This window comes from Heterodontus francisci, chromosome 7 (assembly GCF_036365525.1).
Source record: "Heterodontus francisci isolate sHetFra1 chromosome 7, sHetFra1.hap1, whole genome shotgun sequence".
NCBI lineage: Eukaryota > Metazoa > Chordata > Chondrichthyes > Heterodontiformes > Heterodontidae > Heterodontus > Heterodontus francisci.
This window is the reverse complement of record NC_090377.1, coordinates 39,486,598-39,501,475: the sequence shown is the minus strand read 5'-3', so window position 1 is coordinate 39,501,475 and position 14,878 is coordinate 39,486,598. Positions and strand designations below refer to the sequence as shown.

Below are 14,878 nucleotides of genomic sequence, written 5' to 3'. Positions count from 1 at the left end.
TTAATTATGATGGTCAATATTTCCACATCACAATGAGCATGTGTATTCAGAAAGGACAGCTTTGTGAAATTCTGGTGTTTGGTTTTGTAGTAATCTAGTTAAAATCGGGTGTTTGTGAAGACTATAAAATTTTTTTGAAATGTAGTAAAGGACTATCAATTGCAGTATACTTTAAACCTAAATGTATTTAAAACATTCCCCATTTTGTCCCGAAGTTGAATATTACAGGTATGCCCTATGTTTTTATTTTACAGCAGCCATGCATTCCCTAAATCACTCTAATAGGTGCAGCACTTTCCAAGCCCAATTTGGCATGTTCTTTAGGACGATGCTGTAAATTAGTTAGCAAATTAAGAAGCTGAGAACAATCCTTCTAGTATTGTAACTAAATAGCCTGTATGCAGTGCCAGTATGTGTTGACAAAACAGATTAGAGAAAACTATAATGTGAGTTAGTTTCATTTTATCATAACTACACTTCTTAAAGGCACTTAACATGCATTTTCTCTTAGTTTGTGTGAGTCGAATGAAGCACTGGCTTTAAAAAAGGTAGAAAACCAACACTATTTGCTTTTGCAATAAAAGCAAATTACTGCAGATGCTGGAAATCTGAAATAAAAACAGAAAGTGCTAGAAATACTCAGTAGGTCAGGCAACATCTGTGGAGAGAGAAGCAGAGTTGGGCTGAATTTTATGAGTGTGCCACAAATCGTGGCAGTGCACTCTGATCTCGGCGGTCTGCCCACGCAGATCCGCCGTCGCTGAGCCCCGGTGATATTTCGCAGGAGGTCTCATTTAAATGGAGGGATGGAGCGGCTGCCCTGGATGTCATAGAGGGGGTGGCCGCTCCGTCCCGGGCAATGGCGCCATTTTTAAAGGGCTGCATGTCCTTACCAGCAATTTTAATTTTTAAAGTGACCATTATCTTTAATTTACATAAAAACGTTAAAGTACAGATCAAAACCCCTCTTCCACCTCCCCCCCAAATCATAAACCAATAAATTTATTTCCCTCTCCCTCCCAAAAATCCTTTTTTGCCGGTGCTGACCTTTCACCCCCAAACTTTATGATGTTTGTCCTTCAACCCCTTCCCACCATCCCCTCAGCCGATGGAGTACGTTTCCTCCGTTCACCCGCCATCCCGACTTGAAAATTAAATTTCTCCCCCCTCCCCACCAGTGTCTCACCTAGAATTCCCAAATGGGGAGTGGAAGGCGCGGGACTTCCAGCCACCAGGCGGAATATTGGCGTGGGACAGCCACCCGGTCCAGGTAAGTTAATTAACATGTATTAGCAGACATTTTATTAGGCAAATTAAGGCCGGGGCTGCTCCGAGGCCGCACCGTTGCTGGTAAAATGCGGCGGGGCCTTCTCGCGTCGGGGGTTGTGGTGGGGCCTCTCCTGTAAGAATTTTCCAGACCCCCCGCCATGACCCACGACACTGGAGGCTAGTAGAATTCAGCCAAACGTTTCAGGTCTGTGACGTTTTATCAGAACTGGTCTGATTTACTGGTTTTGATGAAAGGTCACAGACCTGAAACGTTAAATCTTCTTCTCTCTCCACTATTTGCTGATCCACTGCTTTATGGATTGCACAAATTATTTACCACAGATTTCTTTAAAGATAAAATATTTTTAAGTATTTTATTGCTTTACAAAGGTAACTCATTTTCTTTTATACAGTGCATCTATTCATACATAACAAGATGCATACAGTAGAGCTGCAACATTAGATATTGAACCAAAGTAAAATATTTTCACAAAGCACATAAGCAATAAATGTTAGCATTAAAATCAAAATTTTTACTGTAATTAGGCAGCGATGCATCTGTACTGACATATACTTGCAATGTACCTGTACATAGTACATATACTGATACATACCATACTTAACACTTCATTTATTACTGCAAAATAGTTAAATAACTACATTATATAATAGATGTAGCACAGTTCCTTATTATGCCTTATTCTTTTAATGCACTCTTCCTTCTAATTTAAAGATGCCAGAATGATGGATCTTTGATGATCTCTGCCATTTGTTTCATTATCTTAAACATTTAAATAAACCCTAATAACTGTAGTAGATGAAGGAATGTAAAAGGTGATACTTGAAAATTAACCCAGAACTATACATATGCATACTTGGGTGCAATTGAACTCCAATAATGAAATCCACTGTGTTTGTATTTTCCAGATTTAATACAACACCGACAATATTTCATATCACAAAGATAAGTAGCCTATCTAGATCTATGCAACCTCCCCGGTGAGAATAAAGGGTCAAACTTATAGCATGAAAAAGACTACTTATTGAAGCACAATAAGTATGGTTTTTTTACATTGAGGAACTAAAATGAAGAATCAAGACTCATAGTGAAGGACACCACAAAGGTTGAAAAGAACTTTAAAAAGGCAAGTTAAAACAGGCAATTAGCTGACTTCAAGCATGTGTTCGAAAAATTTGAAAATTGCAGGTGCAAGCCGGAACTCACTACCTCCCTCTGCCTCAGGTTCTGGGAAAGTGAAAGTTAGAGTGGCTGTACCAACAGTGCTGATTTTAACAGAATGAGAATGTAGGGAGCAGGAAGAGCATGTTAGGTGGTATATCTGGAGCATAGAGGAAAAGAAAGGAAAGCTCAAAGCAAGACTGGCCATTTTAATAATGATAAAATGAAAAAAATAAACATTTCCAACAGGAAAAGGTCGACAGTACAGCTAAAAGAGGGATATTGCAAAGAGAATGCTTTTCTTGGTTATATTTTTAAAATCAAAACCTAGGTCCACAGTGCAGTGCAACACCAAGGTTGAATTTTAAAAATAAAACATTTATCTGTAGAATTAAGTGGAGATTAAGAAAAGTAAAGTTCCTCAAGTGCGAGAGCCTGTTTAAGGTTTATAAATATGTTTGCATTGACTTAATACACAGTTGCTGTTGTGGTCCCCATTTCATTTTAAAAAGCTCATTAAATACTAAGACATGTTGAGATGAAACTATGTGATTTTGTTGAAGGATTGCACAACAAATGGAGAGCAGAGTATTTCTTTACTAAGTTGCTTTCCTTGTGTCCTCTAATTTGTTCCCAATTTTAATATTTTATTGACACAAACAGCCTTTTATAAAGAAACAATTTTACAGGACTACACTTACAAAACACACTATATTGTACATTAAAATGTGTTCAGTCAATTTTTTACAATACTATATTATGTTTTGCTAGTCGATGGAACTACTTTGTACTTTCTTTTATTTCCCCCAGAGAGAAAAAAAACCTATAAAGACTGCATTCTTCAATTAATGTGCAAATTTGACATTTAAAAAATTGTTCATTCTTGTATTGGGAGCTGTGGTTGAAATATAAATATGCAGTTCAGCCTTAGGCTGAGGTTTAAAGACAGAAGTTTACTATTTTTATATCTGCATTTATTTTAATTTTATTCTTGCTATGAGGACTGTTAATAACAGCGTCTTCATTTTACAAATGCTCATCATGCATCTACACCATCAGATGCTCCCTTTTGGGGTAACAGCTGCACTAAACCAGATGTGCCTGTCTTAAACAGTTACTATGATTATTATTCCATGACATTGACTATGTATAAATAAGTTACATACAGAATGGCAGTCTTCACATAACATATGCCATGGGTATTCTGTTAACCAGGTGAATAATAAGGGGTTTCACTATGATAATTGTAATCAGGACAAACTTTCTGCACAAGTTTATAATCTACACTGTAGAAAGCTATATATATGCATATAACCTTGAATGGTTTGGAACATAACCAGGAAACATGACTCTGGGTCTGCTCCTGATAGCATATCTTTGAAGGATCATAATTACATAGTGCGGTCTTCTTTGCTCTGTCTGTTTTCTCATACTCAATTCGACAGTTGAATGTCTTGGACTCCTTGGTCTCCAGCGTTGACTGTGGGGAGAAGTCAAACTCCACAACCTTGGATGGTGGAACCAGGCTTACAGACACATTCCCAAGACCTGTCGAGTTATGTCTAAAGTAGACGCTGAAAGTCCCATTCCCGTGGTCAACTATCTTCCCAGTAATGAGAAGATTCAACTTAACAGTTTTGATGTTGGAATGGAAGTCACCCCATCCAAACATTTTCTTGAATTTTCCTGTTTTAACAATGGGTCTGCGTTTGGTCCGTGAGTGAGATTCCTGAGTATCTGTTAGGTTGTTTAACCATGCCCATAAGTCATCTGAAGCTTTTATACGTGCAGTATCAGTAATGTCCTTTTTTGGCTTTGGAATCTCCTTCACAAACAGCCGCAATGAATTTACCCTCTGTGGATCAGCCAAATTATCAGCAAATGTTTGTTCTGCTGCCTTGTCCCTTAATTCCAGCAGTTCCAATGTTCTTCCTAGATGATTCTCATGAGAGGTGATCTAGAATTAAAAACCAAAGTGTTAATACAAGGGCAAACCACAAATTAGCTCTCCCAATCAGACCTCCAAGTGCACAGATTTTGTGTTTGAGAGTTAATACTTCAACTTTTACCAAATATTACCAGATTATTGTAGGCTTCCTGTGAATACTTGGAAAAAACTGACATCCTGTCCATAGCGTAAGAAAAAAATTACCAAGTCAATTTTGTGTTAGAACTGGGAATTGATAATCTACCAATTCATTATGTAAAAGTGATATTTTCAAACTCACAAAAGTGCTAACTAATTTGATTGAAAATAGAAAATGATTTCCATTCATGGAGATGGTGGTGTAGTGGTAATGTCACGGGACTAATAATCCACTCTTAACTGCCCTCTGAAATTGCCTAATGAGCCACTCAGTTGTCAAGGGCAATTAGGGATGGGCAACAAATGCTGGCTGTTGCAGTGATGCCCACATCCCATGAAACAATAAAAAAAAATCATGGACTATTTACAGTGCAGAATGAGGCCATCTGGCCCATTGTATCACTGCTGGCTCCATGCAAGAGCAACTCCGCTAGTCCCACCCCCCGCCCCCCCACCACCGCCCCCCCCCCCCCCCAACCTTTCCCTGTAGCCCTGCAATTGTTTTTTACTTCAAGAGCTTATCCAATTACCTTTTGAAAGCCCTTATTGTAACTGCCTCCACCAGACTCTCAGGTAGTGCATTCCAGATCCTAACTACTCACTGCGTTTTATGTTGCCTTTGGTTCTTTTGCCAATTGCCTTAAATCAGTTTCCACTGGTTCCACCAATGGGAACAGTTTCTACCTACTCTTTCTAGACGCCTCATAATTTTGAGCACTTCTATCAAATATCCTCTCAATCTTCTCTTCTCTAAGGAGAACAACCTTAGCTTCTCCAAGCTATCTGTGTAACTGAAATCCCTCATAGCTGGAACCATTCTTGTAAATCCTTTCTGCACCCTCCTTAAAGCCTTCACATCTTTCCTTAGGTACAGTACCCGGAATTGGACAAAATGCTCCAGTTGAGGCCGAACCAGTGTTTTATAAGGGTTCATCATAACTTTGTTGCTGTTGTACTCTATGCCTCTATTTATAAAGCCCAGGAACTCATATGCCTTTTTAACTACTTTCTCAACTTGCCCTGACAACTTCAACAATTTGTGCATATATATTCCAAGATCTCTCTGTTCTTGTACCCCCTTCAGAATTGTGCCCTTTATTGCCTCTCCTAATTCTTTCTACCAAAATGTACCGCTTCACATTTCTCTCCATTAAATTTCAACTGCCATGTGCCTTCCAATTCCACCAGCCTGCCTATGTCTTCTTGAAGTCTATCACCATCCTCCTCACAATATTTCCAAGTTTTGAAACTGTCTCCTGCACACCCAAGTCTAGAATATCAAGAAAAGCAGTGGTCCTAGTACCGATACCTGGGGAACCCCATTGCATACCTTCCTCCAATCCAAAAAATAATGGTTAACCACTACTTTCTGTTTCCTGTAACTTAACCAACTTTGTATCCATGCTGCCACTTTCCCTTTTATTCCATGGGCTCTAACTTTGCTGGCAAGTCTATTATGTGGAACTTTTACACTTTTTGAAAGTCCATGTACACCACATCAATCACATTACCCTCATCAACCCTCTCAGTTACCTCATCAAAAAACTCAATCAAGTTAGTTAAACACAATTTACCTTTAACAAATCCATGCTGGCTTTCCCTAATTAATCCGCACTTGTCTTAGTGTCTGCTAATTTTATTTTATTTTTTTAGAGATACAGCACTGAAACAGGCCCTTCGGCCCACCGAGTCTGTGCCGACCAACAACCACCCATTTATTTTAACCCTACAGTAATCCTATATTCCCTATCACCTCCCTACACTAGGGGTAATTTACAACGGCCAATTTACCTATCACCTGCAAATCTTTTGGATATAGGAGGAAACCGGAGCACCCGGCGAAAACCCGGCGAAGACACAAGGAGAACTTGCAAACTCCGCACAGGCAGTACATAGAATCGAACCCGGGTCGCTGGAGCTGTGAGGCTGCGGTGCTAACGACTGCGCCACTGTGTCCTAGATTATTGTTAGTAAAGGCTTTCCCACCACCAAGGTTAAACTGACTGGCTGTAATTGCTGGGTTTAACCTTTAACCCATTTTTGAACAGAAGTGTCACATTTGCAATTCTCCAATCCTCTGGCACCATACCTGTATCTAAGAAGGTTGGAAGATTATGGCGATTATTATGTAAAATTAAAGTTCCGGCACTGGGCACGGGAGACACGTGCAATCATGCGGTGGAGAACGCTTTTCATTGATGGAACCCACTGTCACTCTGCTAAGCACCATTTATGACAGGGCTATAAATCAGTCTGCATTGCTGATGGTCTCCAGGAGGCAGAGATTTCTAGGTGTTTTCAGTTCAAAGACTCTAATTTCTTTACCTACCCTCATCCGTCTTTTCACCTCTTCCACACCATCACTTTGTTTTCATCCGCATCTTTCCATCACCAATCCCACCAAAATGGCAGCCAGTAGGCTGAGACCAGCCCCACAGTTCAGTGATGTCTCCCTGCAGGTGCTTCTCCAGGCTGCCAGGAAAAAGCAGGAGGTCCTCTTCCCTGCAGATGGCATCAGAAGACCCTCCCGCCTGACCAAGGCGGCCTGGACAGAGGTGGCAGAGGAGGTGTTGAACCGTGGGGTTACACAAAGAACCTGGAAGCTGTGTTGGAAATGTGTTAATGACCTGCTCAGATCGGCGAGGGTAAGTGATGCGTCTGAAGTTTTACAAATGGTATCTCGTGGGTGTGTAAAACTTTATGCCTGTCAGTGGGCATCCATGCCAGGTGGGTGAATATGTGATCACATTGGTGCCACACAGCAAATGTGTCTAGAGAACGTGCAAGTCTGGCATCTGGTAGTACTTGGATGCAGCGTGTGACTGACAGGCCAAAATGCGTGATAAGGGTGCATGTAGACAAAGAGTGTTATTTGTCACTGCTATTTCAGTGTTATTTGTCACTAGACATATCATTAACTCAGCATTTTCTCATGCAGGACAAGCAGACCCAAAATGAACGTGAGCATAGTAAGACAGAGGGTGGTGTTCCTGACCTGGGACTCCTATTCCCAGCAGAAGAGGGGGCGGTCCAGATTGCAGGAGAGGAGGGAAGACGAACCATCACGGACGTCGAGGCTGGATCGTCTAGGTGTAAGGATGAAGTGCCAGCCTTAATGTTGAAGCCATAAGGGCACACAGGATGATCGTGTAAAAAAGTGATGAGCTCATGCTTTGATGATGCTGAATGTGCTTCTGTTTGTGCCCACAATCGAACAACAGCACCCCATCAAAATGTTGTCTGTGCCTCTTGTGACGATGATGCGAATGTCCCAGAGGGTGCACTGTCACCTGCCTCTTCTGCAACATCCATCAACGCAGCTACATCCACATGATGTTTTGTACGTAGAGTCTGGGTCACAATTTTGTGGGCACAACACAGACACATCCCAGCAGCTGAGGAAGCATGTTTCAGCCAGGTCCCCTGACATTTGGTGGTCTGCTGGGACCAGGCTCCTGCTGAGCCCCATGATGTACGGTTGAGGCCACAAGACGTCTGCTGGAAATGCAGCCAGCACATGGGGAACATACTGTGGAGATGCTAGAAGTCATGCGTGATTTTGCACAGGCAATGGAGGAGTCCATGCAAGCCATGACATCTGCCATGTCCTAGGCATGTGAGCGTATGGCTTCCTCCATGGAGAGGGTGGTGACTGCCATGGATAGCCAGATTGAGCACTCGACCCATTTGCACTCTGACCTGCATTCCATCGCTGTAGCCGTGGGTTCTGTGCAACAGTGGCTAAGTGAGAAGGGGATGAGGCACCTGGACCTCCCTTCCCCTCAGGGAAACAGGCAGCTGCTATTGGGCACCTAGATGGAGGAGGAGCATGTGCCAGCTTCCCAGGAGTTTTCCTCTCAGGACATCCCCAGGGTAAGTGGCATCTCCTCTTCTCCCCGGACATTGACCCCCTTACCTTCAGCAGGGGAGCCCAAGGCGGATGCTCCTGCACCAGTGCAGGAGAGCCCCAGTAGGATGGAGCCCTCAAGGCCCCGTACCTCCAGAGGACATCCACCAAGGCCATCCTGAGCAATGGGGCAATGCAATGAGCAGACTGCCTCCAGCTCAGCTGCTAATGTCAGGGTTGCATCAAGACGTAGTAGTAGGAAGAGAAAAATTAAAGAATTATGAGCACGAAGGTGGCATAGGTGGTTAAATTAACATTTTAAGACATTGTAAATATTCATCAATACACTTATTTGCTTCATTATTTTATACATTCTCTTCATTCATTGAAAGTTGCTGAGTTAAGAAGCTAAATGTAATGGCACACCTCCTGGCTGGCATGCTTTGATGCTTACAAAGGAGTGAGAGACATGGCCATTCTTGTTTCAATTTTGAGTTTTGTCTTCAGTGATTGCTAGTTGGAGTTTGCAGTTTTGTAATTGTCAGTCATTGCGAAATGCCTCCATATGTAGGCTCAGCAGGCCATACCTTCTATACCTTGCAAAGGAATTTGTCTGAGTTCAATTGCAACTTGGAGATGTTAGGTGGTGCAGGTGTATTCAAAGTGGTAACATGGTGTAACTGGTTCTGATTGTGTGCTCATGGCTGGATGGTAGACATATCTTCAAGTGTGGCACAGATTTTTTATTATTGTAGATTCAACAGCCAGTGCATTCAGCAAAGCTCCCCTGTGCAATTATAGATGGCAGAGGACGCCTGCTTTTAGATTGGAGCACTGGTTAAGCTGGCAGTAGTAGATCAACATCCCAGGAAGGCAATGTAGTTCTGGTGTTGAAAATATAATCATGTAGGTACCTCACTCGTGACTGAAACATCCAAATATAAGGTTGCCCCTGATGTTCTGTGCATGTCTCTCCATAGCCTTGGCATCCATTAAAGGCTCATTCACATTAATGGCCTCCACCTCACACTGGACCAAATCACCCTCATCGGAGAAGGGGTGTTGCTCCTCCCGTTCCTCCTCCAACAAAATATATTTGTGTTACATTGCCCGGTTGTATAGTGCACAGCAGACTACAACTATTCGTGAAACCCTCTGAGCCTGTCCTGTCAGATCTAGGCAGCGGAAGTGCATTTTCGGCATGCCAATGGTGTGTTTGATGACGGTTCTGGTGGAGGCGTGAGCTGCGTTGTATCGCACTTGAGCTGTACTTTGGGGATGCCTCACTGGTGTCTTCAACCATGTCCAAAGGGGGTAACCCTCATCACCCAGGAGCCAGCCATCAACTTGGGCCGTTGCATCAAATATTTCTGGTAGTTGTGAGTTTGGCAAAATGTATGCATCTTGACAGCTCCCTGGGAAACGAGCACAGACCTACGTGATTTTTCACTTATGGTCGCTAACCAGTTGAACGTTGAAAGAATGAAAGCCTTTGTGATTCACAAATACAGCAGGCTGCTCCCAGGGAGCTGTAATAGCCACATCAATACAGTCGATCACCCCTTGCACTCTAGGGAAACGAGCGATGGCGCTGAAGGCCGCTGACCTTGCTGCCTGGCTGCTCTTGTCTACTGGGAAATAGATGAAATCATTGGCATGACGGAATAGGGCATTGGTCACATCTTTTATGCACCTGTGAATGGCAGCCTGTGAGATGCCACATGTTGCCCACTGAGCCCTGGAGAGCACCGCTAGCGAAAAAATTGAATGCTGTGGTCACCTTGAGGGCAACTGACATGAGTTCCCACCAAAACTATGTGGTTGCACGCCCTGCTGAATGATCCCACAAGTTTCAGTTACCATTTCATGTGACATCCTCAAACGTTTCTGGCATTGCTTCTCTGACATCTGGAGGTAGTTTCTCCTTGTCCTGAGGATGCCCTGATGCTCCAGCGCTGGTCTTCTATGATGCCTTTCCTGGAGGTCATTATTCTGAGCAGCCTCACCCTCTTGTGCTGCCTGCTGCTGGCATTGCAGCATCAGTATCTGACTGGCAACAGCCCTCCTCAGTCGCATTCTCTGCTCTTGGTCCTGAGGTAGCAAAAATATTGGGGTATGAGACCCATGTCATTGTAGCTTTGCTACTGTTTGAATGAGACAAGCATTGAACTTAAACAAAAACAAGAAATGCTGGAATCACTCAGCAAGTCTGGCAGCATCTGTGGAAAGAGAAGCAGAGTTAACGTTTCGGGTCAGTGACCCTTCTTCGAAAGTTCCGAAGAAGGGTCACTGACCCGAAACGTTAACTCTGCTTCTCTTTCCACAGATGCTGCCAGACCTGCTGAGTGATTCCAGCATTTCTTGTTTTTGTTTCAGATTTCCAGCATCCGCAGTATTTTGCTTTTATTATAGCATTGAACTTAAACCTTGTTTTACTATGATGCTCAGTTAACTCATATTGCAGATAGGTTGTGTGTGCCTCCCAATGTGCACTGCCGCAACTCCACCCACCCATCCCACTTCGATCTGCAATCCTGGCATACCCATGTGATTTATCATCTCAGTTTGAAAAATGGTGCACATCAATTCCAGGCAAGATCCTCCACCTTCCACCCTCCTCCTGCCCTCTTCCAGCTTTCCCCCATCACCTTTGACTCACCCGACATTACCTTGAACTTTCCCTCTGTGACCCTTTAACCTCCCTGCATTATCCTGGAATGTGTCATTATCAACATATATATGCCATCTCTCCCCCCGTGCCTATACCCATCACCATCGATATGCCCACTCTCACCCTAGATCCTCCAGTCTTCCAATCCCGTGTCCCGCCCTACGATTCCTTCCAATACCCACCCATGACTCTCAACCTGTCCAGGCACCTGAAACCCTCTGACCTCCCTGGCTTCCCTCCTCCACACCTCCAGGCACCCGAAATGCTCCAAGCACCCGAAACCCCACCCTCTCCAATCAACCTCCCTGCAAAATTACCCCTTTGCTGGTCCTCAGCCTGGCGCCAAACATCCATTCCAATGTTGCCCTGCTTTGTTCAAGAATGAAAACTGCTGACTTCAGACACAACTGCACAAAGCCAACTGGTGAACACCACCTTTAAACGAATGTGAACCAGGTTACACGAGATTCCCCGTGCACTGCTGACTTAATCTGGCAGGTAGGACTTAATTTCAAATAATTATAAGGTAATTATTATTCATGGTATGCAAATGTATGAAAAGTTTGAACCTGCCACATGACAGCATGAGGCCCGTCCTGCTATAAACATGCTGCTGACTTAATCTATAAAATAAAACCCGCCATCAGGAAATCGAAATATCACATCCCGCCTCAACGATTTCTGCTCTTGCACACCCCATAAAATTCCCTGCTTTGTGTCCTTCTCACAACTTGCTTTCCTACCTATCTTTGTATCGTCTGCAAATTTGGCTACAATACACTTGGTCCCTTCATCCAAGCCAGTAATATAGATCGTAAATAGATGAAGCCCCAGCACTAAACTGGTGGCATTTTACTAGTTACAGCTTGCTAACCTGAAAATATCCCATTTATCCCAACTCTTTGTTTCCTATTAGCTAGCTAGTCCTCTATCAATGCTAATATATTACCCCCAATACCATCAGCTCTTATCTTGTGTAGTAACCTTTTATGTGACACCTTACCGAATGTCTTTTGGAAATCCAAATACACTACATCTACTGGTTCCCCTTTATCCAACCTGCTTATTACACGTTCAAAGAACTCTAATTAATTTATCAAATACAATTTCCTTTTCATAAAACAATGTTGACTCTGCCTGATTGTATTATGATTTTCTAAATGTCCTGCTACCACTTCATTAATCATGCATTCCAGCATTTTCCCAATGACAGATATTCGGCTAACTGGCCTATAGTTTCCTGCTTTCTGTCTCCCTCATTTTTTGAATAGAGGTGCAACATTTGTGATTTTCCAATCCACTGGGACATTTCCAGAATTTAGAGAATTTTGGAAGATTGCAACCAATGCATCCCCTATGCCTGCAGCCATTACTTTTAAGACCCTAGTATGCAGACCATCAGGTCCAGGGGACTTGTCTGCCTTTAGTCCCATTATTTTTCCTAGTACTTTTTCTCTAGTGATAGTGATTGTTTTAAGTTCCTCCCTTCTGCCTCTTGATTTTCTACTATTCTTGGGATGCTCTTTCATAGTCTTTCTTTGCCTCTCTGATTTCCCTTTACTTATTTCCTTTTTCACTTCCCCTTTCAATGTTCTATATTTATCCTGGTTCTCAGTTGTGTTATCAACCTGACATCTGTCATACACGCACATTTTCTGCTTTATTTTCCTCTCTGGCTTTGGTTGCCCTAGCTTTTCCTCTTGTGACAATGTTCCTCAACTGTGACATGAACCACCTCCTGTTCAAAGGCAGCCCATTGTTCTGTTACAGTTTTGCCGGCCTATCTTTAATTCCAATTTATCTGGGAAAGATCCGATATTCCCCCACTGAATTTGGACCTGCTTAAATTTATTATTTTTTTAACGAGCAATTATCATATAATGGATACTGCATTTCCGGAAAGCCAACAAACTTCTTTTCTATGTTATGGTGTCATAATATAACATGACTGTTTTCACAATTACATCATATAAAATAGAAATCATTACTGTATACAGATGACACAATCACTTTTCTTTCTTTTAAAAACCTTTTCTTCATGAATATAGTGCCCCATGAATATCCTTGTACTAGGACACATTTATAAAGGCAATGATTGAAGTTTGCATGATTGATACTAGGGTGGAAGTGAGTGTAGTGTGGGTGGATATTGCATCACTCATGAAAAAACACATAGTAATTCACTTAGGCCTGTGGTGTCCACAGGTTAAAGTCATTTCCATCACAAAAATAGACGATGGGAATAAATCAATAGTCTGGGCTCAAAATACTACAGGTTGCGATCCTGACATAACCATCAGGATTATGCTCAGTAGTGCCCTTCAGTGCTGACCCTGCTGGACCTTGTGGGGCCGGCCTGAGGGCACCTCAGCTGTATGGACCAGATGAACACATCTTTGGTGCCTGCCTGCTGGAATCTCTGCTGTCTGCCTACCCCTTAAAGGAAGGGTTGCCAAGGCCTCTCCCCAACCCTACCTACTAGGCCCAATTTTTGTTTAAAGAATTAAATTTTCAAGGGCTTTGGCTGCTTGCCTGGCCTGAACACTACAGGTGCAGCCCATATGTCCTTGTGCAGGCCGATCGACCTAAACTCAACATTTAGTATAATGGTCTCCAGTAATATGCTAGGTCCCCATCCAGCCGAGGAAGCAGGAACTCCCAGATTATGGGGTGTCTGGCTCTGGCCATCATTTGCCTTGTAAGGGATGGACAGATGTTCCACCGCTTTAAAGGCACAGAGGACACCCAGCATTGAGGGTAGCAAGGGCACAAAATGTACTCTGGGTCGGGGACTTCAACGTCCATCACCAAGAGTGGCTCAGTAGCACCACTACTGACTGAGCTGGTGGAGTCCTAAAGGACATAGCTGCTAGACTGGGTCTGCGGCAGGTAGTGAGGGAACCAACAAGAGGAAAAACCTACTTGACCGCGTCCTCACCAATCTACCTATCGCAGATGCATCTGTCCATGTCAGTATTGGTAGGAGTGACCACTGCACAGTCCTTGTGGAGATGAAGTCCCATCTTCACACTGAGGGTACCCACCTTCATGTTGTGTGGCATTACCACCATGCTAAATGGGATAGATTTCGAAAAGATCTAGCCACTCAAAACTGGGCATCCATATGACGCTGTGGGCCATCAGCAGTCCAATAAGGCAGCTCACCACCATCTTCTGAAGGGCAATTAGGGATGGGCAGGCCAGTGATGCCCACATCCCCCAAATGAATTTAAAAAAAACAAACCAGTACTCACCATTTCCTGGAGTTCTGGCAGGAGACTGATGGAATCCCTGCAAAATCTTGGCCATGTTGTATCAAAGGATTAATAAAGTAAATTAGTACACACAATCAGATGCATGCCAGGAAAAGGACAAAGCTATCAACTATAGACTGGGATGCTAGTAAATGTTTCTAACAGTAAAACATTGGTTGAAAAATACTGATGGAAGAGGAAGAAATGTAGATTCTATACTGCGACAAAATAAGCAACTGAATCACAGAATCACAGAATTGTTGCAGCACAGAAGGAGGCCTACTGGCCCATCGTGTCTGTGCTGGCTCTCCAAAAGAGCATTTTATCTAGTCCTGCTTCATGGCCTTCTCCTTGTAGCCCTGCACATTCTTCCTTTTCAGATAACAATCCAATTCCCTCTTGAATGCCTCAATTGAACCTGCTTCCACCACACTCTCTGGCAGTGAATTCCAGATCCTAAGCACTCACGGCATGAAAAAGATTTTCCTCATGTCACTGTTGTTTCTTTTGCCAATTACCTTAAATCTGTGCCCTCTTGTTCCCTCCACCAATGGTAACAGTTGTTCTCTAT

The 14,878-nt window shown here is 43.1% G+C and overlaps 1 protein-coding gene across 1 annotated transcript; it reads right to left on the bottom strand.

Annotated features, from left to right (window-relative positions):
* Window positions 1–3,584: 3,584 nt before the first annotated feature.
* nxph2a (neurexophilin 2a) lies at window positions 3,585–6,124 on the bottom strand. Its single transcript, XM_068036265.1, has 2 exons — window positions 6,110–6,124; window positions 3,585–4,406 (listed from the first exon to the last, which is right to left on the bottom strand). Exons 1-2 carry the CDS (start codon window positions 6,122–6,124, stop codon window positions 3,657–3,659), a joined length of 765 nt encoding a protein of 254 aa, XP_067892366.1. The 3' UTR covers window positions 3,585–3,656.
* Between the last annotated feature and the right edge of the window lie 8,754 nt (window positions 6,125–14,878).